We start from the raw sequence: 24,636 nt of genomic DNA, 5'->3' as shown, positions 1-24,636 counted from the left end.
AACCAGGGATGGAACCTGTGTCTCCTGTATCTCCTGCAAGGCAGGTGGATTCTTTACCCACTGAGCCACCTGGGTTCAGTTCAGTTCAGTCACTCAGTTGTGTCTGACTCTTTGCGACTCCATGAATCGCAGCACGCCAGGCCTCCCTGTCCAACACCAACTCCCAGAGTTCACTCAGACTCACGTCCATCGAGTCGCCGATGCCATCCAGTCACCTCATCCTCTGTCGTCCCCTTCTCCTCCTGCCCCCAATCCCTCCCAGCATCAGTCTTTTCCAGTGAGTCAACTCTTCGTATGAGGTGGCCAAAGTACTGGAGTTTCAGCTTTAGCATCATTCCTTCCCAAGAAATCCCAGGACTGATCTCCTTCAGAATGGACTGGTTAGATCTCCTTGCAGTACAAGGGACTCTCAAGAGTCTTTTCCAACACCACACTTCAAAAGCATCAATTCTTCGGGGCTCAGCCTTCTTCACAGTCCAACTCTCACATCCACACATGACTACTGGAAAAACCATAGCCTTGAATAGACGGACCTGGGTAGCCCAAGGCTATTACTCAGGTTAACTAAACTATTTAAGGGATTAGAATGTGGGTATGTGAGTGTGCCTAACTCAAGTCCTATTCACCCTACTTCAACTCACTCTGCACCTGAGTTCCTGAATTAGGTCTGGAACCATCTCTTCAACTCTAATTTTATAGAACAAAAATATAACACATGCAAGTCACATAACAGAATTTTAAATTTTCTAGTAGCCACATTTCAAAAAGTAAAAACAAAAAAAAAAACCAGGAGAAATTCATTTTAATATTTTTAAATTTATTAATACTAAAAACATTGTCATTTCACTACAGGGCAACAGCTACATTTCAAGTGCTCAACAATTACACATCAATATTACAGCTCCAGAACCACATGTATGTAAAGCAAACCACAGTATTCATAAATAAAAGCAGACTTTTCTGAATTCTCTTATTACAATCACTTTGCAAAGGCAAGAGAGAATCATGGATGAATGTCACAGCTTCTTCCACACATGGCCATGTCTAGACAGTGTCCAAAAGCCTCCAGGGATGGGGCATAATCAATTAGCTAGACTGAAGCATTTCCTTCCAGAAAAGACACCCATCTCACCCCACCACCTCCACTTCTCTCTCTGACTTCCTCTCTGTTATCCTGAGTTCAGAGTCCAATTCCAAGTTTGTATCCCAAAGTGCCCATCACACATCTCCCTTCAAATGCAGGTGCTCATCAAGAGACATTCACTCTAGCACAGAAAGGAAACAAAATTGAGGGTCAGTGTTTCTTTAAGAGTTCAACTGATATCACAGAGTCTGAGAAGCTAGGTGCTGACTAACCCTACAGCTGCTGTCTTCACCACGGCAGGATCAGTAGCTGCTAATTTATCATGCACTCTCTTAAGGGAGGAAAAATTGTGCTAGGTATTATATGCTTTCCCCTTCAAGGATCACAACTACGTTGTGGCAATGGGGCTTGTGTAACTCAATGAAGGTATGAGCCATGCCATGCAGAGCCACACAAGATGGATGGGTCATAGCGAACAGCTGTGACAAAACATGGTCCACTGGAGAAGGAAACGGCAAGCCATTCCAGTATTCTTGCCTCAAGAATCCCCTGAACAGTATGAAAAGGCAAAAAGATATGACACTGGAAAACAAGCTCTCCAGGTTGGAAGAGTCAACATGTTACCAGGGAAGACTGAAGGGCAACTACTAACAGTTATGAGATGGTTAGACAGCATTACCAACTCAATGACCAAACTCTGGTTGATAGTGGAGAACAGAAGAGCCTGGTGTGCTGCACTTCATGGGTTGCAGAGCGTAGCAACTCAGCAACTGAACAACAACAAAATCATATGCTTTATTTCAACTGACTTTTACAACACTGTAAGGGTGAAACTATGCCAAAGCCTTTGACTGTGTGGATCACAATAAACTGCGGAAAATTCTGAAAGAGATGGGAATACCAGACCACCTGACCTGCCTCTTGAGAAACCTATATGCAGGTCAGGAAGCAACAGTTAGAACTGGACATGGAACAACAGACTGGTTCCAAATAGGAAAAGGAGTACGTCAAGGCTGTATATTGTCCCCCTGCTTATTTAACTTCTATGCAGAGTACACCATGAGAAACGCTGGGCTGTAAGAAGCACAAGCTGGAATCAAGATTGCCAGGAGAAATATCAATAACCTCAGATATGCAGATGACACCACCCTTGTGACAGAAAGTGAAGAGGAGCTAAAAAGTCTCTTGATGAAAGTGAAAGAGCAGAGTGAAAAAGTTGGCTTAAAGCTCAACATTCAGAAAACGAAGATCATAGCATCTGGTCCCATCACTTCATGGAAAATAGATGGGGAAACAGTGGAAACAGTGGGAGACTTTATTTTGGGGGGCTCCAAAATCACTGCAGATGGTGACTGCAGCCATGAAATTGAATGACGCTTACTCCTTGGAAGAAAAGTTATGACCAAGCTAGATAGCATATTGAAAAGCAGAGACATTACTTTGCCAACTAAGGTCCGTCTAGTCAAGGCTATGGTTTTTCCTGTGGTCATGTATGGATGTGAGAGTTGGTCTGTGAAGAAAGCTGAGCACCAAAGAATTGATGTGTTTGAACTGTGGTGTTGGAGAAGACTCTTGCGAGTCCCTTGGACTGCAAGGAGATCTAACCAGTCCATTCTGAAGGAGATCAGTCCTGGGATTTCTTTGGAAGGAATGACGCTAAAACTGAAACTCCAGTCCATGCGAAGAGTTGACTCACTGAAAGACTTTGATGCTGGGAGGGATAGGGGGCAGGAGGAGAAGGGGACGACAGAGGATGAGATGGCTGGATGGCATCACGGACTCGATGGACGTGAATCTGAGTGAACTCCAGGAGTTGGTGATGGACAGGGAGGCCTGGCGTGCTGCAATTCATGGGGTCGCAAAGAGTCGGACACGACTGAGCGACTGAACTGAAGAGTGAAACTATTATACACACACCCTGCCTCCAACACACACACACACACACTGAATTTTCCAGGTGGCGGAGGCAGACTTAGACAGGCAAGGCAACATGCCCAAGTTGCACATCTAATAAGCAGCAGAGCTGGGATTCTAAACAGATCTGATGCCACGTGTGAACTGTCACCAAGTTACCATAACGCCTTTCTCAGTATCTCTGACTACAGCTACCAAATGATAGGCTTCACAACAGACCATTTTTCTCCCTGTACACGGTGAGATAAGCAACTAACTGCAAAGGAACCTTTTGCTTAAGATCCTTCAGGAAGCCTGCTTGTTGGCATGGAATTCCCGCCTCTATAAAGTATCTCCCCCACTTACAACTCATCATCAGAGAAAGAGGAACGTTACAATTAGTGTTAGTGATGGTTTCCACTCATCCATTTTCCTGACTTTACTCCAGAATACAAATCATTAAAATCAAAGCTCAAATATAGTGCAATAAGAATATTACTTAAGAAGAGACTGATCTATCTTTTGGTCCACAGAGTAATCAAATTTCTTTTTGAAGTTTTAAAATATTTAATCTTTTCTATTCTCTCGGAAGTAACACTTTAACATATTGTACAGGCACAGCAGAGAATGAAGTTAGTTGCAATCAATCCAATTTATTCTAATCCCATTTCAGTAAGTTAATTTTTCAGGGACTAAACTGCTTTGGCTGAAAAATTTGCTGCAATTTTTAACCTTTACTTGGGTAATTTCTGGGTCAACCACCAATGATGCCAGGAAGAGATTATAATTACTTTTAATCATACTAGTTTTGCATGATTGCACATAACTCCTGTTGTCCACAGATATACATCTGAAATGCATAACTACAAAGATAATATTTTTTATCTTCCCCTATTTATCAACTAGAAACAGATTATAAAATGAGCAAGTACAAATAATTATTGAGAGGGAAACCACAGTATTTTTAAGAATTACTAGCATTTAATTATTCAAGTTAGTAAGCATTTTTCCAATGCCAGCTATAGTCTCCTTTCAATTCCCATGAAGCTGCTTCTTTGGACCTTACATTACATTGTAACTGTAGAAATTCAAGGTCTTTAAGTTACTTAATTCAAAGGTTTCTATGTGGTAAGAATGGTCACATTAAAATATAAAGGTAAGAAAAAAAAACAACAACAATTGTAACAAATCTGTTTTCTTGGAATTGGCTGTTACAATTTTGCACCCAGGAATGACTTTGTTACTTTATAGCATAGCTTCTCAATACCAAAGCTATTAGCCCAAACAAAAAAATGTTTGCTAAGCTATAATTCTGACAATTAAAACAGAGCAAAAAAATCCCACAAAACCACAAATCCTGATATTCTGAGGTTCTGGGACTGAAGTCAAAGGTAGGCTCCAACGATAATGACAACAAAAATCAAGATGATCTTGGGCGGTGGAGGAAAGCAGAACTGAAGAGAAGAGGCGAGGTGATGTATCATGAAGTGATGAGGCCACTGGCCACTTTCGCCACAACAATCTCCCAGGCAGCAGAGCTCCGTGGTAGATGCTACCTTGGTTCTTTCCTCTTGTTCCCTCACTTGGACTCATACACCTCTTTAAGACATCATCCTCCACCTCCTCCAGAACTAACTGGGACTTCAGGAGATGAATGGGGTGTAAGTTCAGAGATCCTGGCTTCAAGCAAATGTCCCTATTAATAGAAAACAGGTGTGGGAGGGGGAGGAGAAAAATAAAGAAATAAAGGAAGAAAATTATTTATAAACACATAAGTTTGGGGAGAGGTGGGGAAAGGAAAAGAGGAATCACAACTTCGGTATAGGAGAAATTATTGCTGGCATCAAGGACTGACTGACAAGGTGGAACAATGAAGTTGACCACCGGTTCACAGATAAACTTTACACCACAGAGTGAACGTATATGGTTCAATTTCCCTACCACAGCTAAGTTCCCGAATAGCAATCTTATTTGCAACTAAATACTCAAATTAAATCTGTATTGAGAGAAAACAAATCCTAAAACAATATCCTACAGATGAAAATTACATGATATCATATTTATGTATCTGTTCATTTCCTTAAACATTTTCCTGAGCTCCTTCTAAATAAATGTCAAGGAAACCAAAGATAGCTCCCACCTTCACATAGTTGACAGTCCAGCATTTAAGATAAGATGTGCTAAAACAAAAAACCTCTTCTGAATGACAGCTGTGGGATTTTAAAAGTGAGAAAAATTATTCTGTACCAATTTTTACACATCGTTTCTCAAGAAGGGTGAGAAAAAAAAATGAGCTTGGTAGTATGAAAAATATTAATGATTATAGCAGCTAACATTAAAAAAAAAGGATTTTACATATGTTAAGTCATTTAATCTTCACATGAGAGATGCACAATTCTTTCCATTTTACCAAGAAATAAAAGTTGCGGGAAGTTAAGAAACTTGCCTAAATACAACTTCTAAGTGGAAGGGCTGGGATTTGAATCCAGGCACTATGCGCTCTCAACCCTGCTTTTCTGCCTATAGTAATAACATCGTTACTAACAAAACAACGTTGCTGTATGGTGTAGACCCATGACCTTGGTACGTTAATTCATTCTCGTTGAATATTCTCACATCTCTGTATTTCACAAACAAAAGTAACAGAAAACCCAACCAAAACGAAGACTCAGAGAAACGTTCCCACGGTTATACGAGTAAAAAGGTGGTGGAGTCCAGATAAGAACTCCAAAAAAGCTTCAGATTCCAAAGGCTCTGCACCCCACAACCCAGCTTGGATCCTTCCCTTACCCTCAACCCACTCAACCATTCCCCCTGGAGGCCCCAACACTACTTCATCCTCCAGGCTCGCGCCTAAGAGGCATTCAGGCAGAGTTCCATCGTCCACACCGGAACCTCCCCACTTTCCAGGACACCCCCGCCCAGCCTAAGAAGCGCCCTTACCAGGTGGGAGTCGGGGGACCCTTGCAATCTTGTTGGTGATCTCTGCTGTGAGCACCGCGAAGTCCTGCTCGTAGCCTTCAAAGTCGGACGACATGGCGGGTTCCGGAATGGCCGGCCCGGGTCGGAGCCTAGAACGGAGCTGAGGTCACGCGGGGCAAGAAAAACAGAGTGTAAGGACCCGGAAAGTTCCCTAGAGAGCGGAGCAGAGAACCGGGGACAGCTCCCAGGCCGACCGCTTCCTGGTTGTTCGTCGCGATCTTGGTCCTCCGGAAGTTGGGCTGGGTGCGTGTTTCAGTTTCCGTTTAGGCTCCAAGATTAAGAAGTTCTCTAAGGAAAACCCCTTCAATCAGTGTCCCTAAAAGCCTAAAAAAAAATTCGTGTTCTCAGGAATCATTTAAAAGCATTTTTTTTCCTTCCTCCGCGTTTTGGAAAGCGGTTCCAGTTCCCCAAATTAGAAGCCAGAGGAACTTGCTTCCCGACGGAAGGTTGATGCGGCGAACCTCCCGGAAGTGGCTGTCACGGAGACTGCGCACTGAGCTCGAGCAGGAGAGCAGCTGCGAGGGCGCTGGCGGAGCGACGCGCGGGTCGTGGCTGGTCACACACACCAGCTTCTAGCGCACAGAATTTACTTTCTACTTGCGTTGGGCTGGGGTACCCAGGACGGAGTTATCCGAGAGGGAGAGAGTCTGCTCCGGGTGAGCCCGAGCCGCCCCAGAAATGCGATGGCCGAGGAGCGGGCACTGAGGACCGGACCGAGGTGGGAGTCAAAGGAGGGGACATGATTTTGCGGTCATCGCCCCACCCGAATGAAGCCAGCATCTCCTGAAAGTCGAGACCAGCCACCCTTACCAAGATGTTCGTCCCCTGCGTGAGGATTTCTCAGTGCTCTGCTCCATAACACGGGAGGGAAACTGAGGCACGAGGCAGCGCGGCATCTCTTGTGTGGAAATCTTTGTTGCTCTGGTTCTCAGATCTTCTTCGCTTGACTCATTCCAGTCCAGTCCTAAATAGCCTTCTACAGATCTTCCCCGCGCTCGCCGTCCTGCCTTCCCGGTCCCTCGCCTTCCCCGCGCCCCCTCCCTCCCCGCCCCCCCAATAGTCTCATTCGTGCTTATTTTCATCTACGCCTCCGGTCCTGAGTTCACTCACACGTCTCTCTCCTCACCTTCTCTCCCCGCTCCTCCCCTCCCCTCCTTGAGCTTTCATCCTCCGATTTTTTTACTTCTAACACAAATAGACCTTACGTTAGCCTTTGAGCGGCAACCGCAGGCAAATGCTGTAGACCTTGTCTGGATCAAACTGGATTTAATTCAAGAGTGGGTAGGAGACAGTTCAGAACTCTGTAAAGGAAGTTTGATGATTTGGCTTCTGTCGGGTTCAGCTGTCACTCACCCAAGTGGTTTAATCGCTCAGCCTCTCTGAGCCATTTTCTTTTATATGAAGGAAACTGGATTAGGTCAACTATAAGGCCCTCCATCCCAGCTCTAAATTTTTTTGTTAACTGCAGCCTTTCACTAAACGCTTGCACAGACATAATCCTCTGACAAGTTGGGAACAAAGGGAAAAAAACAACCACTTAAGAATCATGGATCCAGTTTACCTGCCATTCAGAATTGGCTAAAGTTTGGATAAGATGAAAATGGTTCTCTTTGATATTTGGTGAGATACTCATTCATAGTAATGTGAGCTGCTTCTATATAGGCGATTATTGAAATTAACAAATACAGTAGATAGTAAAATGTCTTACCCAACCTTCTCATTTTGTTTTCTTTAGATTAAGTTTCAAACCAAGGTACTGGATTCTTCTAGATTAAAAAGTGTCAGTGAAAATGGCATAATCGGCATTAACATCCCACAACGTGAAGACATGACAATTAAGGAACACACACGGACTTGTGGCACGAGGAAATGTGTGCACAGAAAAAGGAAATCTGTAATTCTTTAAAAACTGGAAGACATTCTTCCTCACCAAAATGGGTACATTCTGCTCAGTTGTCAAGTTTGAAAATCTCCAAGAATTAAAGAGACTGTGTCACTGGGGTCCCATTATAGCCCTTGGTGTTATAGCAATATGTTCTAGCATGGCCATGATTGACTCTGTGTTGTGGTATTGGCCCTTACATACCACTGGAGGAAGCGTGAATTTCATTATGTTGATAAACTGGACTGTCATGATTCTTTATAATTACTTCAATGCCATGTTTGTTGGTCCTGGCTTCGTCCCTCTGGGGTGGAAACCGGTAAGAAAAAGGTTCCTTAAAATGGTGAGCCCTCATGATAATCATATATTTAGTTTTTTCCTTACCTGCCAACCAATAATATCAAACATAGCCTACTTTTTACTTTGGTGGAGACTAAGCATATTATTCTAATCACTGGCCATTTAGAGCTCAAAGAATTTTTTTCATACCTGCTTGAAAGTATTTCCCAAAGCGATTTCAATGAAAAAAAAAAAAAGGAGTGGTAGTAATGAGTACATGGTCATAAGTTTCTAGGAAGCACTGTATATCGTGTACCTCATAATTCCACAGTGTGGTTTGGCACTGGGATTTTTTTTTTCCATGTAACATGTTAACATCCCTCATAACTGAAAAAAAAACTTTAGAAGCTCAGTTCAGTCGCTCAGTCGTGTCTGATTCTTTATGATGCTCAGTTCAGTTCAGTTCAGTCGCTCAGTTGTGTCTGACTCTGCGACCCCATGAATCGCAGCACGCCAGGCCTCCCTGACTAGTTTATAAAGTATTCATAAACAATGGACAGCTTATAACAAGCCAACCCTTATGAATAAATACTGTAGTTTGATTTTCATTTATGGGAGATGGGGAAAAGATAGAATTTGAATTTTAGCTTGCATTTCCAGCCCTTCTTTTTGAGCTAAAATTTGTTTAAATAATGAATTTCTGATAACAGCAATATCACTTTTCCAATTACCCAGAAATTTATATTTTGTTTATATTTCACTGCCAAGAAAAATTCTCAGGATAGCGTGTACCTCCAGTATTGTAAAGTCTGCCAAGCATACAAGGCACCACGGTCACATCACTGCAGAAAGTGTAACAGGTACTGTGTCTTTGCTATTTATTGAAGACTGATCAACTTGATTACTGGCCTTTTGTTATTCTTTCTAGCACATCAATCCTAGTATTATTCCCTGCAAGGTGACTACTTTATAAACATTGTTGTTAAAATATTTGTGTCTGTAATCTTACTTTTAAATTGTCACTTCTGATAATGAACATCTCACTCTTTCTTCTTGCCATGACAGGAACAGGATAAAGCATTATACTTTAAGTTGTTTTTGTAAATCAGTGTTAATTGTCGACTGCCATATTAACTAGCCTTAGAATTGTTCTGAGTCTAAATTATAAAGGAGACCTGCTTTTTCCATTATTTAGTTGAGCCACATTTACACTTATAAAAATCTAATAAGTGAATCCAGGTGCCTATTATCACAAGTATTTAACATAAAAGCCTTAATTGAAAGAAAACAGAATCACTGTAAAAAATGTGAATTAAGCTATTGATAGAACCTTTGTAAATGAACATCTGTATCCACTGATAAATAAGAAATTTATGATGCTAATTCTGAGGTTTAGGGGGACCGTTGGAGGGGCAAATAAAGTTTAGTTTGAGGCCAGAAAATTTTCTTCTAACAACATCAAGGAAAGGAAACACAGTAAGACTTCCTAAACCACGTCTTACATTCCAGAGTTAGCTTGCTTAGCTCAGAGACTCCACATGGAAAGGATAAGAACATGAAGGAAGGAAGTTATAAGCATCTGCCAGGCCCCATCAGCCCCAGTGGAGATTTAGAAGTAATTTTGTTCAGTCTCTCTTGTTTTCCACTCCAGTCACTGCATTTAAGAGCAAGAGGAAAATCAGGAACCATGCTTATTTCTTTATAATGAACCTTTCAGTGGGCCTCCTGACTTCTTTAAACAAACTTACTTGTAGCAGACATTTTTTTCCTCAGAAGCCATTACAAAGCCTGCCCTTTCTTTGGCTGTTTAAAATTTAAAAGTCATCACTGTTCAAAGTTGTTTAAAAACTCATAAAGATTTTTCTTTCTGTTCTATCAAGTATTATTCCTCTGTGACTCATGCATGGAAATGCTAGATTCCTGTGTGCTTGATCTTTTGAAAACCAAAGTTATTTCAAGTAGACAGGATTTTCTGCCTCATGTTTTCTACAAATTTTTCCTGTTAGGTGTGTGATGAAGATGGACCATCACTGCCCTTGGATCAACAACTGCTGTGGCTATCAGAATCATGCTTCCTTCACGCTGTTCCTCCTTTTAGCACCACTGGGCTGTATTCACGCTGCCTTTATTTTTGTCATGACAATGTATACGCAGCTTTATAATCGGGTAAGTGAAAACGTTTGTTATCAAATCATGAGAGATTAAATAAATAGTAGTTATCAAGATTCTTTAAGAAGTCCCTTTTGGAAATAGATGTTCTGCAGTTTAGGTGGGGAAATAGAACTTTGTTTTACCTTTACAGGGATTCCTTTTTTAAAAAAGCTTTAAAACAGTTTTTAAGATGAGGAAAGATTATTTTGTATGTGCTATCTGGAAACTCACCGTATATGCTATAGTTGAAGTTTCACTATGTATAACTTACTGGACTTCAATAAGCTATGGTAGAGAATAGTTAGAGGAAAAAGCAGAAGAGTAGGAAGTAAAAGACAATTCAGGTGCCCTCTGTTTGCCTTCGATCCTGTGGCCACTTGCAGTTCTTTCGTTCATTTCTAAATCCAGTGCTCTGGAACATGGCTCACAAAGCAAGTGCACGTTCTTAAATATCGTACAACTGATTGAGTTGATTTGTGAGCACGTGGTTATGAGATAAAGTTTGGTGGTCACAAATTCAGGTCCTTAAGCATGCCTGGAGGATAAATGAGGGACCTAGGCCTAATAGGAACCTGGAAAACACATGCCCTTCACACAGAGGACAACCTGTATTTTACTTCACCTATTTATTGATGTTTGGAAATCCAGCCTGGCAATGCCAGATCATCTGGTTTTTCAAGAAAAATCTGAAAACCCAGACTTTCTTTCTATGTGCAATCTGATTTCTAAACCACTAGATTTCTAAATGTTGGTGCCTAACTCTGAATACTTTAAAACATTTTGCAGGCCAGGCAGTACACATCAGCAGGACGTGTTTTGACCTACATGTTACTACTTCTTAAACCTCTGGTTGTGGAACAAGAGGGAAGAAACCACTGAATCTTAGGCTATCTTTGTCACTATGGAAGAGCACTGTGAATGTAGGAAAGTGAGGAGAAGCTGGGAGACACGCTTGCAACTTAGATTTGTGTCCACTGTCATTCATCCCTAGTAGTGCGTGTGCAGTCTACCTAATGCTTTCTGAGGAAACGATGACAAACAAAAAACATTGGACAATACCAAAGAGGATATCATGCATGTCACTATGAGTTCAAGCCACAGGATTAATTAGAAAACAGTTATGTTTGCTTTGGCCACAGTAGCACGTTGTCATTTGCTGATCTTCTTGATCAAGTGGTTTTAAGTGGTAGAGTTGAGTCTAACCATTTACGACAACAAGTATTTCTTGTGGGTGGTGTTGTTGTTCGCAGCTCTCCTTTGGGTGGAACACAGTCAAGATTGATATGAGTGCAGCCCGGAGAGATCCTCTTCCGATTATTCCTTTTGGATTAGCTGCGTTTGCTGCCACCTTGTTTGCCTTGGGATTAGCTTTAGGAACAACCATAGCTGTTGGGATGTTGTTTTTTATCCAGGTAAGCTCCTCCATTACCTCGAGCTAACACTGTCGAGTAATTGGGGCTGCTTGTAATGAGAAGGAGAAAAAAAGCGTCATTTAAGTATGCCGTGTGAAATGAAGATTATTGTTACTTTCTCCACCTAGGTGATGAATTTTATCTTCTGCTGGTCAGATAATTTCGAAGTGACTTTGCCAGCATTTCTTGGTAATGATTTAATTTAAAAAATCCTAAGTTAGAGTTACACAGCACTTTATCCTTGAGAAAGCTCTTCTCACAGTCTCTCTTGATGTTCACATCAACCCCAAAAGAAGTTGAAGAGGAGTATTATTTTCCCTTCCTTGCAGATGAGTCATTGAGTCACAAGAAGGTTAAGTGACATACCCGATATCATCCATTCATGCGTTCAGTAAACATAATTATTAATGTTATTTTATAATGGCATATATTCATCAAAAGCATGCTAACATAGCTAACGTTTATGGAGCGCTATTTTAGGCCTTTTACATATGTTAGCTCATTTAATCTCCATAACAACCCTGACATTGGTGCCACTTAATGTCTGCTCTATGATGAATCACTCTGCTAATTTCTGAGTCTACAATAATGAGAATGAAGAGGATCCTGCCATTAAATCAGGGCCATGTGTATATCATAGATTTATGTACAAAGTGCTATGAGAGCCCAGAGAAGGAGGATGTGACCCTGAAAGGATCAAAAAATAGTTCTTGTGACTCACGGCATTTGTTTCATCCGTATATTCATTCACTGAAGGCCCACCATGAGCCAGACACTGTGCTAGGTCCTCGGGATACGGTGAGGACTCCTAAGCGTCACTCTTACCGTGGTGCACTGTCTCCATGAAGGCACAGCCAGACGGCAGAGAACTGCACAACTCGTAGAATCAGAGATGCTGCGCTAGCAGGCCCTGATGCCTTACCCAACCCTTTTTTGAACTCTTAGTTTTAAAATAACCTGGTTTGGGTTATATTTCATATTTTTTACTAGCCTAGAATCAAATTCTTTGACAAATTTTTCCCAATGCATGTAATTAAGAAACATATTAGAAATAAACTAAAGTCATGTGGTGTAAAAACCTACATGAATGAAATTGTCATTTCTAGGAAAATCAAAAGTAGAATCAAGACTGAATATACTCAAGTTTTTAAGGCAAACAGAATGTCTAGGTTGACTGTAATGAGTCACTGTTACTTGTAATAGACTAATCATGCATTTAAGATTTATTAAAAATAGTGGTAAAATTTTAATGGCAAAATATGTTAATGCCTATTGAATATATTGTATCATATTTTATTAATACTCTGGAAAACTTATTCAGAAGGTAGTACTTAAAGCATGACTTTGATTTAAGCCATAGATTCAGATTTGATTGTGGATTGATGTAGTCATGTGAAGATATAGTCCAATGGTTTAGAGTCAGATGAATCACGTGCTCTTTTATTTAATCTCTATTGTCCTGATACCTTCATCTATGGAATGGAGCAATAAAAACTGTCTCATAGGGGTAGTGTAAAGATGGTAATCTTTTTTTTTTTTTTAAGATGATAATCTTAAATGAACCAGTAACATTTTAATTTTTACTATTTCTAGATGAAAATAATTCTCAGAAACAAAACTTCTATTGAATCATGGATTGAAGAGAAGGTAAATTTTAGAATTATTGTCTTAGTTTTGATAAAGTGCTGATTAACTAATAGATCAGATTAACTAGTAAATGCCCCCAAAAGAAAGCTTGACTACCAAATGGCTTCCTTAGATCATTTGCATGCCACGTGAAGGGTGATTATAGGAACCGTTTGATTTATTCCTGTTTCAATAAAACTCCCACAGAACCATCTCACACTGAATTGTTCTAAGTCACATATGAAGCTATTTGGCCGTACTCTCTCAGACTGGAGGAGAAGGCAGTCCATTGAGATGGGAGCTTCTGTCCTACCAAGGTGCTATGTAGGCTTTACACATCAGATAGAGCTTAGAACATTTAGCTTGGCACAAACCTCACAACCTCCAATACATACTTCACACTGTCCATTGTGATTCTGATGTTAAAATATGCCCCACTCCCTATTTAAAACTTCTCAGAGCCTTTCCGTCCCTGTAGCTTATTGGGGTTGTAAACCCAGTGCACTGCGGCCCAGGCAGATAAGCTAGAGGAGTGGAGCCAGCCTGTGCTCCAGAGCTGTCCAGCAGAGCAAGCTCATCGTTGCCGCAGAGAAATCCTCACCTAGTATTGTGAGATCATGTAATTGTTTTTTCCAAGAAAAACCAGAGATCTGGATTTTTATGTTACCTTCTTTGCTTTTAAGCATTGAGAAGCAATTCAAATTAAGAGCAAAATAAACAGAAAATCTTCATGGGCCAAAGAAAACACACCTGTAGGACATATTTAGCCCCCTAGCAGCCAGTTGGTGAGTTTTAACTTAGCAGCAGCTCTCATACTTCAGTCTTGGGACCTTCTGTTGTTTGCTGTTTAGCGACTAATTCGTGCCCAGCTCTTTGCGACCTCATGGACTGTAGCCCTCTAGACTTCTGTGTCTGTGGGATTTCTTAGGCAAGAATACTGGAGTAGGTTGCCATTTCCTTCTCCAGGGGATCTTCCTGACCCTGGGTTGGAACCCATATCTTCTGCATTGATAGGCAGATTCTCTGCCACTGAACCGTCAGGGAAGCCCCTCGGGACCTTTTACATTCTCAAAAATTGTTAAGTACACCAAAGAGCTTTTGTTAATTATACTATTGGGTATTATATCTATTGACATTTGCCATATTTTCTAACTGAGAAAACCTTTGAATATTATTTCATTTAAAAATAGCAATAATAAATCCACTATATGTTAATAAAATAACATTTCTGGAAAAATAATTAAAATTTCCAAAATAAACAGAATAGGGAGAGTGGCATTGGTTTATGTTTTTACAAATTTCTTTAATATCTGACTCAACAGAAGACAGTTGGATTCTCAGATCTAGCTCTGCGTTCAGTCTGTTGAGATTTGTTGCTTTGATTGAAGTATGTGAAGAAAATTCAGTCTCAAGCAGATAAGTAGGTAGAAGAGGGTATTTTACCATGCCTTTTAGATAACAGTGGACATTCTTTGATAATAACAATACATTATAACTTGACAAGTGCTAGTTGTTGAGAGGTTAGTTGCATGTAAGATCTAAAATTACTTCAGTCAATTTTTTGCATTCTTTTGTATTCAAATCCATCAATCTGTCTTGCTCTTTGAACGGATCCTTTACCCATATAGGGCATCAGGCATTGGTCTTCTGGAACATACTGGTTTACAGATTCACAGATTTTTGGAATGTTGATACAGTTCATTATTCAAGATGTAAACCCATTTGTATCACTACCAGTTTTATGGGGAAAATCTTTAAATATTGGAAAGCTGTCAAGCTCATAGTGGTGATGTAAAATTTCCAAATTCTAATTTTCATTAGAAAGCCTTACATTTTTCACTAGCAACAAATAGTTGTTTATATGAAGTAATAGCCTGACCTTTGTTCATTTTCAAGAAGACATCCACTGAATACTGAAATCTGACTAACTTTGGTTTGTCTGTTATATTACTCATTCTTTCAAAAAAATAGCATTTCATGAAAAAAGCTGGCTGCACAGCTTTAGTTGGCTCACAATTCAGACAGGTGTTTTCCTTGAGATAAGCATTTTGTCATGCTTTATGTGTATTTCCTGTTTCGTCACACAGAATATTAAAAAGACGTCTACTTGAGGGCTGAGATTTAATAAAAATAATTTTTATTCATCAAGACGTTTTTATGTAAAACTGGGCTTTTTGTTGGTTTGGTTTGGTTGGAATTTAGTGTGTAGCAATGAAGAATATAACAGCTTGGTGCCACTGTCTTGACGCCAACATAAGGTGCCAGCAATTTCACCCACGGTTGCAAATGTCAACACCATGAAAGAAGGCAAGAATGTCTTACTTAGTATTATTATCAAAGTTGTCTGACTTTGTTCAACCTCAAGAAAAGGTCTTGGGGACTGAAGGAGATGCACAAAGCATACTTTGAGAACCACAGATATACAAGTTTAAGTCCAAGCTCCTTAGCTTCTGCTTAGTAAAGCCTTTCATGTCTTCCCCTTACCTGCTTCTCCAGTTCATTTCCACCCCTCCCCACCCCATTCCTACTCCATACCAGCTAATACCAAGTAGTTTACACATCCTATGCTTCTGTGTTTTTCCACATGTTGCTCCCTCTGCCTAGAATAATCTTCTAGCTCTTTTCTCCTTATTTCTTGCCCCTCGAGACTTGGGTCAGCTGTCAGTTCCTCCGAGGAACCTTCCTTGATTCTCCCTAGACTGAGTGAAGTACTTTTCTTCCCCTTTCCCATGGCGCCTGTTGCACATCTCTGTCAATTTTTAACACATACTGTACACGGAGTTCCCTCTTTACTGTGTGTTTCTCTCAGACAGACTCCATGCCTCTGTCGTTTCTGTAAACTGCTCTCATCCTTAGCACCTTGTCTTTTTTAATATTCTAGGTCTCTGTTCTCTGAGGCTCTTAATCTATTTTAAGACGCTGAAGTTTTTGTGTATAAGAAGGGAAAAGAAGTTACTCATTATCAGGGTGGGGCTGGACTTACATGTTTTCATGTTACAGCTGGACAATTCTTGTAATTGAGTTATTATCAGTATACTTTATAAGTAACTGCAAGAAGCTTTTCTCTAAAATACTATCCGATGATAATAAAATATTTCAAGGTATCATCTCTAGTTAGCATAACTAGGACATTAGAGTAACTGTTTTTGCCGATGACCAAGGCTATCTGTAAAGTGCCACACTAAATCTAGAAGTTATTTTAAACCTGGCACTATGTTGCTCAATAAAAATCAAATGAATGATTCTCTAAGTTAAAGAAAATGGGTCAAAATTACCATATTTTATTACACAATAAATATCAACTGGGTTTGTATACTCATTGTAGGAATAAACAATGTATCTTTATACCACTAGGTGTCAGTAGAAATTCAGAAATCCTAAACCAGTTTATCCCCTAAGGTAAAAGATGACAATTTAAATGCCTAGAATATAATTTATGAAACTTGGATATATATATGCATAAAATGCATATAAATGCCTATATAAGTATGCAGACATACGTAATGGTATGTAAAACTGAAAGATCTCTTACACTTAACCTGCTAACTTTAAAAAAAAAGAATAATTTTCATAAAATGACTCACCTGTCACACCTTTCCTGGCCATTCCTACAAGTTCCTTCCAGCCTGAATAAACCCTTGTTTTCTCTTAAATCTCTTTATTAACATCTGTTCTTTACACCTGGATCCTTTTGTTCTACTGAACAAGTAGGAACATTGAGGATTTTTTGTATATGAAATAAAGTTACTAACTTTTAATAAGCATTTTTGAATGCTTAAATTCAGTCTTATTTAGACTTATTCCTAAAAAAGCCCTGTCACACATTTTGTGGATGATCTTATACAAGTTTGGTGTTTGTCTGTCAAGTTCTTCCTATATTGTGATAAGTGTTTATTACTCCTGTGTATTCTAATGTTATAACAAGGAGGAAGTATTTTTAGAAGTGATGCAAATTTGAGGAATAACTGTTCTCAATTATCTCTTGCCAAAAGCCATTTAAGGCAGATATATCTGCCATCTTACCTCTGTGTTACCCACAGGCTAAAGATCGAATTCAATATTATCGACTAGATGACGACTTTGTTTTCCCTTATGACATGGGAAGTAGATGGAAGAACTTCAAACAGGTATTCACATGGTCAGGGGTCCCTGAAGGAGATGGGCTGGATTGGCCGGTTAGAGAAGACTGTCACCAGTACAGCTTAACAGTGAGTGTTTTGTTCAAACAGTCTTCTTTTTACCCCACCTTCTTCCTCTTAACTTCTCCTTACCTCCGATGGCATTTTGTAGTAAAATAAGTCATAAGAATTGTTTCAGCATGTCAAAATGAATCCAAGTGAATTCCCAAGCACTCCTTGTATCATGAAGAAGAAGTCGCTCAGTCGTGTCCGACCTCCTTCAATTTAAATCTCTTATCTCACCATACCTGTGAGATAAAGTCCTGATTCCATACCTTGAATTTATAAAACCCAGCCAAAAGCTACCTTTCACTTATATCCTTTTCATACTGTTCATGGGGTTCTTGAGGCAGGAATGCTGAAGTGGTTTGCCTTTCCCTTCACTGGACCCTGTTTTGTCAGACCACCTATATCCTGGAGGGAATCAGCCTTTCCAATCAGCCTAGTCCACTCAGCAAATCCCTGATACAATTCTCCCCCCACAGTTTTTTCTACGCCATGTGACCTCCTCTTTATCAGAAATTACTCAGATCAGCTCCAGCCCCCCCGCCCCCATCTAGACTCATCTGGTTTTGGTACCTACTCATATGCTAGTTATATGAGCACATGAGGTCTCAATTTTAATCCTTGTGTCTTTAACTTGGCAAGATTCTAAGCAGAGATTATTTCCCCTTATATCTAGTGTAGTGTCATTTAGCAAGTTGTAGCTGAATAAGTGGAAAAGAGGAGTCAAAATGACGACTTTTAATCAAAATTCATTGTTGATGAACTTTGCAGTCTTATTGAGGACTCAGTGAGTCTCTAGACTGCTTCATCTTAAGGGACTAGCCTGGAAGCCCCCAGAGGGCAGAGAGCACATCTCCTTGATTGGTGGGCCACAGGGAATGCTCTGTGATTATACACAGATAAAGACATTGGAGAGGGAACATTGAGAAGAAAGTCCCACTTCAGTGCCAATTTTTAGTCAAAGAGCCTTCTTTCCATGCTTTAAAAAAAAAAAAAAGTGTAGCCTTTAAATTACAGCAATTTGAAATGTCGGAAAATTGGGAGTTTGTCATGTCACTCTGATACAGTAAATGAGGAAAGCCTGTGTTTCAGTGTTGAGATACAAGATTTCATTTTTTCTTTTTTTATCTTCCAAACAGATAGAACAGTTGAAACAAAAAGCAGATAAAAGAGTCAGAAGTGTAAGTAATTCTTTTGCAGTGATACTAATTTCTTTTCCTTTGTCAGGCTCAGCACTTCTAAGTAGCTTTTAAAATTGCCTCTAAGTAAAAAACCAACTGTTGGCTTTTATTAAATAATATTTCTTAATACATTTGTTGAACTTTGATGCATTTTACTTTTGTTTTCATTCAGATAGTTTGGACTGGAGGTTTGGAGGGAATTTAGTCAATTTATATTGTCAAAAGATAATTATCCTCAATATAGTTCCCTAGTGGAAAACTTGTCCTTAAAGTGATGCTGAACAATTAATTCAGTGGCCACAAGCTACATGTGGTTATTTAAATTTAAATTAATTTAAATAAAATTTAAATTTAAATTCCTTGGTTGCACCAGCCACATTAAAAGTGTTCAGTATCTACTTGTGGCTAGGGGATACCACACTGTATACCACAAGTATAAAACATCTCCACCATTGCAGAAAGTTCCATTGGGCAACACTGCTTCTAAAATTTTATTATTAGCCATGTGCTTCAAATGAAGGGCAAGAAAAGCCTGAGAACTAGAAGCATCAGTTAATTACCTTCTATAAGGGAGCTGGGTAGATAGCAAACCAGAAGGGAAAGACTTGTTGCCTGATATTCTGGGTCTACTTTTAATGGTTTACATTCAAGCTTAAAAAACTTCATACATGAGTTAATGTTAAACTGCTCTACTCACTGACGACAGGTCCGGTATAAAGTGATAGAAGATTATAGTGGTACCTGCTGTCCTTTGAATAGAGGAATCAAAACATTCTTCACAAGCCCCTGCACTGAAGAACCTCGGATAAGGCTACAGAAAGGGGAATTCATCTTAGCTACAAGAGGGTTACGGTAAGTAACAGAAAATACTGAATTTCTTCTTGAATAGTGAAATTGGCATCTAGCCTAAAAAGAAAAATTAATTTTAATCTTTTAAATATTTCAGATACTGGTTGTATGGAGACAAAATTCTTGATGATTCTGTTTTAGAAGGTATGAACGTGAAAGCGAGTGTTTAAAGGATAAGACTGCCAGCAGTAACTGCAAATTTTACAAGAAAACCTTTTATAAACAGTCACATGCATTAGGGGAACTATAGGAAGGTACTCATTAAGCAGCAAAAAGAAGCTCCATGTATTCTCCATAGCACTTGTATTTATCGGGTCTTTGCAATGATTACTGTACGTTGGATCCCATACTTAAATAGGCAGCACACACTTGTGGAAATGCTTCATTTGTGGTATTCAGTCCCCAGCAGCCCTCTGAGGTCCATGCTGTCATTGACATTTTGTTGGTGAGGGAACTGAAATGTGGGGAGGCTTAGCAGCCTGCCCAAGGCCACACTAAATGCAGGAAGAGCCAAGACTCTAGCCCATGTAGTCTGGCTCAGAGCCTGTGACTAAGCTGCTATGCTATACACGCACCCATTGAGTGAATCTTTCTATTATGATAAAAACTAGTGAATTGAAACATTCCCTGTCTTTGATTTTTTTTTTAATTTACTTTTAAGAATTATTTCTTTAAAAATTAACCTAGGATGCTCTTTTGAAAACACTGGGTTAATCATAAATTAGCCCATGTGATAGGTTATGCAAGCTTGATATAGAAGTGCACCTGTTAAAAAACAAATCTAAGAAGCACACCTCCAGGGAGATAGTCCCCTAGAACAGATGAAGTGTCACGGTGTGTCAGACTCCCTCCCAGGCACACACGTGTGCTTGGACACCAGGTTCCCCCCCAGCTCCACTGGAGCGCTCCTGAACATACAGGTCCTTTCCCAGATGATGGAACTTGGGAAATACCTATTTTCTAGCTTGTTGGGAATGTATATATTTTGAATTTTTATTTATTTAGTTGGTTCATTTTAGCCTCAAGTTGTGCTTATCAAAATCGGGGGGGGATTAAAAGCTTATCAGTTTGAAGTAATAGGATTTACAAGTCTCACAGTTGTCATTTTGGTATGTCTATTTCATATCAATTTCATTTTCTCCCTCAGGTGTTTCAAGAATAAGAGGATGGTTCCCTAGAAACTGTGTAGAAAAGTGCCCCTGTGACGCTGAAACAGATCAAGCCCCAGAGGGCGAGAAGAAAAACAGATAGCTGCTTTTGAAGTAAAATTCCTCTCAGTCCGCTCCATTACTTGAAAACTGTACATATTACTAAAGAATTATGCAATGAGCCTACTCTGGTTAAGGTGTTCTTTTCCTCAAAGGTGCCCTAGTGCCATGATCTAGGTATTTTTATTACCACTTTGAAATGGAGAAGCCATTCTGCACTTGCCTTTGAATTCCTGCACCTCTCTGCCACCTCTCCCCCTCCCCAAAAGGAAAAACACTTCACCCAAGCGAGTCAATTGCATTTTCTCTAGAGTTTTATGTGCGCTGCACACAGTGGACCTGACATGCAGATAGAGGTCCCCCTCTACCAGGAGCATCTGCATGCGATGCTTTTATCCTCTGTCCCCCTCGGCCGAATTTCTGATATTCCAGATACTATAGAACTTAACTTGTCAGATTCAGTGTAAGCTCAGATTTTATTACCCGTCTTTTAATAATGATGATTTTGTCAAATCAAATAAAGATCAATGGCTGTTCTGTATAAATCATAGTTTTTACTCTAGTCATCTTTTTGCTGACTAAAAAGGAGTGTTATTTCCTATGGAAAAACTGCTGCTTTACTGCCTCTTGGAAAATTCACATCTTTAATCATAAGTCTTAAGACATATATATTTGCCTGAAATAAATAATTAATGGCATATTGAGATCATAGTATTCTAGTAGACTTTTTTAATTGAAGTATAGTTGATAGTGTTACAGGTGTATAGCAATGATCCAGGTATATATACACTCACACATATATTCTTTTTCAGATTCTTTTCCATTATAGGTGATGACAAGATCTTGAATCTAGCTCTCTGTGGTGTACAAACAGTAGGCTCTCACTTATCTGTTTTATACACAGTAGTGTGTATCTGTGTGTGCTGTGTCCAACTCTTTTGTGACCCTATGTAGTGTAGCCCGCCAGGCTCCACTGTCTGTGGGATTCTCCACGCCAGAATATTGGAGTGGGTTGCCATGCCCTTCTCCAGGGGATCTCCCTGACCCAGGAATCCAACCTATGTCTCTTGCATTATAGGTGGATTCTTTACTGCTGAACCAGCAGGGACGCCCTAGTGTATGTCTATAACATCTCCCGCATCTCTCATTTATCCCTCCCTGCCTCTTTTCCTCTTTGGTCACCATAAGTTTGTTTTCTGTGTGTGTGAGTCTATTTCTGTTTTGTAAATAAGTTCATTTGTATCATTTTTTAGATTCCACATGTAAGTAATATCCTATACTGTTTATCATTCTCTGTCTGACTTAGTTCACTTCGTGGGACAATCTCTGGGTCCCTCCGTGTTGCTGCAGATGGCATTATTTCATTCTTCTTATGGCTGGGCAACACTCCACTGTTTATTCCACATCTGTACCCTTTCATCTGTTTGTGGACATTTAGGTTGCTTCTCTGTCTTGACTGTTGTAAATAGTGGTGCTGTGAGCGTGGGGATGCATGTATCTTTTCAAATTAAAGTTTTCAACTTGTGTTGGTGCATGTCCAGGAGTGAGATTGCTGGATCATGTGGTAACTTGGTTTTTTAAGAACGCTCCATAGTGTTTTCTGTAGCTATACCAATTTCCACCAGCAATGTAGGAGGGTTCCTTTTTTCCCACACCTCCAGCATTTATTATTTGTAGACTTTTTGATGGTGGCCATTCTGATCTGTGTGAGGAAATACCTCATTGTAGTTTTGATTTCCATTTCTCTGATAATTAGCAATGTTGAGCATCTTTTCATGTGCCTATTGGCCATTTGTATGGAGAAATGTCTGTTTGGGTCTTCTGCCCCTTTTTCTGATTGGGTTAATTTTAAGCTGTTTCTATATTTTGGAAATTAATCCCTTGTAGGCTGTATCCTTTGCAAATATTTCCTCCCATTTTTCAAGTGGTCTTTTTGTTTTGTTTATGGTTTCCTTTGCTGTGCCAAAGGTTTTAAGTGTAATTAGATCCCACTTGTTTATTTTTGTTCTTCTTTCCGTTACTCTAGAAGATGGATTCAAAACAGTATTGCTGTGATTTATATCAATGAGTGAGTGCTCTGTGTTTTCCTCAAGGAGTTTTATAGTATCCAGTCCTACATTTAGGTCTTTCACCCATTTTGACTTTAATTTTGTATATGGTAATTGAGAATGTTCTAATTTTATTCTTTTACATGTAAGTTGTTCAGTTTTCCCATCACCACTTACTGAAAAGACTGTCTTTTCTCCACTGTATATTCTTGCCTCCTTTGTCATAGATTAATTGATCATAGTTGTGTATGAGTTTATTTCTGGACTTTCTGTCCTGCTCTGTTAATCTCTGTCTGCGAAGCAGTACCATACTGTTTTGATTACTGTAGCTTTGTAGTGTATGGGAGTTCCCTTGTATATTATTTGTTGCTTTTCCCTTGCTGCTTTTAGTATTGTCTTTTTATCTTGAATTTTTGTCATTTTGATGGCACTGTGTCTTGGTGTGTTCTTCTTTGAGTTAATCCTGTATGGGACTCTATGTACTCTCTGGACTTGGCTGTTTCTTTTCTCAGATTAGGGAAGTTTTTAGCTATTATCTCCTCACTGGTGGGTGGAGATGGACTTTGACCCCATGGTGGACTAGGCTGTGCCTAGGGGCATGTCAGGACATGACTGTGGGCCCAAGCCTGTCTCCTGATGGGTATGGCTGTATCTCCCCAGTTAGTGGTTTGGCTTGAGGCATCCCAGCACTGGAGCCTTCAGGTTGCTGGGGCTTGGTGCAGATGAGCCAGTATGGCAGCCAGCAGGAGTGTTCATGTGGTTGAGTGTTCCCTATTACGTCTGCCTCCAGTGTCTGTGTCCCCAGGGTGAGCTGCAGCTGCCTTTTGCCCCTCCAAGAGACTCTCCAAGACCAGCAGGTAGATGTAGCCCAGGCTCCTATCAAATTACTGCTTTCGCCCTGGGTCCCAGTGTACATGAAATTTTGTGTGTACTCTTGAAAAGTGAAGCCTGTATTTCCCCCAGTTTCCTGGGGCTTGTCTTTCTGATGCCAGATCCCTGGGCTGGGGAGCCTGACACGGGGCTCAGGACTATCTCTCCTGTGGGAGAACCTCTGCTATATAATTATTATCCAGTTTGAGGATCGCCCAGCCAAGGGGTATGGGCTTTGATCGTATCTGCCCTTACAGCCCATTCTCACTGTGGCTCCTTCTTTATGTCTTTAGTTGAAGATCTTTTTTGGTAGGTTCCGGTTTTTTTCATCAATGATTTGTCTGCAGATAGTTGTGATTTTGCCCATGAGAGGTGAACTCAGGGTCTTTCTATATTATACCATCTTGGCCGCTGTCTAGGAGACTTTCAACCTAGTCATGTCTGCTCATGTTCGCTTGAATCTCTCCAAGCCTGAAGCTGATGTGAGTAGTAGGTTCTAGGCTGGTGGACTTGGAGGCTTAAAGTCAGGCTCTTCTAAACACAAGAGTAGAATTACAGTAGTCACCTGTTCAAAGAGTAATTCTTTCAAAGGCAGAGAACTTGAGATGGGGATCTGGCTTGTGAACACTGATGGAAGGGCACTTGGAGATTTAGCAATGAATGAAAGGACTCTGTCCCACTCCAATGAGGACTAGGGAGGTAGATGGATAGTAAAACATGTCAGTTGGAATCGTGTATTATGAAGAAAGCAGGTGGGACAATCTGATGGAGGTGACATTTAAAGTATATGAGTCGTGTGTCTCTGGGAGCATCTGCATTTTAGGCAGAACAACAGGCTAGAGTGTGCCTGGCATGTCTGAGGACAGGAAGGCAGTGTAGGTTCAGCTGGAATGAGTGAGGGGTAGTGGGAAACGAGGTCAAGGAGACAGCAGGAGCTAGGACATGCAGGGAAGCTCATTCCTGTCTTCACTTCTATCTCAATATCCC

At 40.2% G+C, this 24,636-nt stretch overlaps 2 protein-coding genes across 9 annotated transcripts in view; one reads left to right on the top strand and one right to left on the bottom strand.

Annotated features, from left to right (window-relative positions):
• Nucleotides 1-6,140, bottom strand: part of VTI1A (vesicle transport through interaction with t-SNAREs 1A) — a 373,485-nt gene extending 367,345 nt beyond the window's left edge. For both annotated transcript variants that reach the window (XM_068961555.1, XM_068961554.1), the window contains exon 1: nucleotides 5,921-6,140. In XM_068961555.1, coding sequence (XP_068817656.1) covers nucleotides 5,921-6,014 — 94 coding nt within the window. In that variant the 5' untranslated portion in view covers nucleotides 6,015-6,140. The remainder of the gene's footprint in view (nucleotides 1-5,920) is intronic.
• A 340-nt stretch (nucleotides 6,141-6,480) lies between these two features.
• ZDHHC6 (zinc finger DHHC-type palmitoyltransferase 6) lies at nucleotides 6,481-21,203 on the top strand. 7 transcript variants are annotated; one of them, XM_068961423.1, is made up of 11 exons: nucleotides 6,481-6,677; nucleotides 7,695-8,184; nucleotides 8,889-8,980; nucleotides 10,127-10,286; nucleotides 11,522-11,683; nucleotides 13,277-13,330; nucleotides 17,350-17,517; nucleotides 18,633-18,674; nucleotides 19,381-19,526; nucleotides 19,621-19,667; nucleotides 20,671-21,203. In XM_068961423.1, exons 2-11 carry the CDS (start codon nucleotides 7,894-7,896, stop codon nucleotides 20,772-20,774), a joined length of 1,266 nt encoding a protein of 421 aa, XP_068817524.1. In that variant the 5' UTR covers nucleotides 6,481-6,677; nucleotides 7,695-7,893; the 3' UTR covers nucleotides 20,775-21,203. The 7 variants fall into 7 exon arrangements, with proteins under 7 accessions (XP_068817524.1, XP_068817525.1, XP_068817523.1 ...); XM_068961424.1 differs by having other exon boundaries at nucleotides 6,481-6,788; nucleotides 7,695-8,160; XM_068961422.1 differs by having other exon boundaries at nucleotides 6,481-6,788.
• Nucleotides 21,204-24,636: the final 3,433 nt, after the last annotated feature.

Source organism: Capricornis sumatraensis, chromosome 23, assembly GCF_032405125.1.
Source record: "Capricornis sumatraensis isolate serow.1 chromosome 23, serow.2, whole genome shotgun sequence".
Lineage (NCBI taxonomy): Eukaryota > Metazoa > Chordata > Mammalia > Artiodactyla > Bovidae > Capricornis > Capricornis sumatraensis.
The sequence above is the reverse complement of the archived record's forward strand: the minus strand, read 5'-3'. Positions and strand labels throughout refer to the sequence as shown.

Excerpts from the sequence above, each read along its gene's own strand:
- ZDHHC6 (XM_068961423.1), top strand. The coding sequence starts at position 7,894 with ATGGGTACATTCTGCTCAGTTGTCAAGTTTGAAAATCTCCAAGAATTA. Across the intron at positions 8,981-10,126 it reads CACTGCAGAAAGTGTAACAG|GTGTGTGATGAAGATGGACC; the intron begins GTACTGTGTCTT and ends TTTTCCTGTTAG. Across the intron at positions 19,668-20,670 it reads TGATGATTCTGTTTTAGAAG|GTGTTTCAAGAATAAGAGGA; the intron begins GTATGAACGTGA and ends TTTCTCCCTCAG.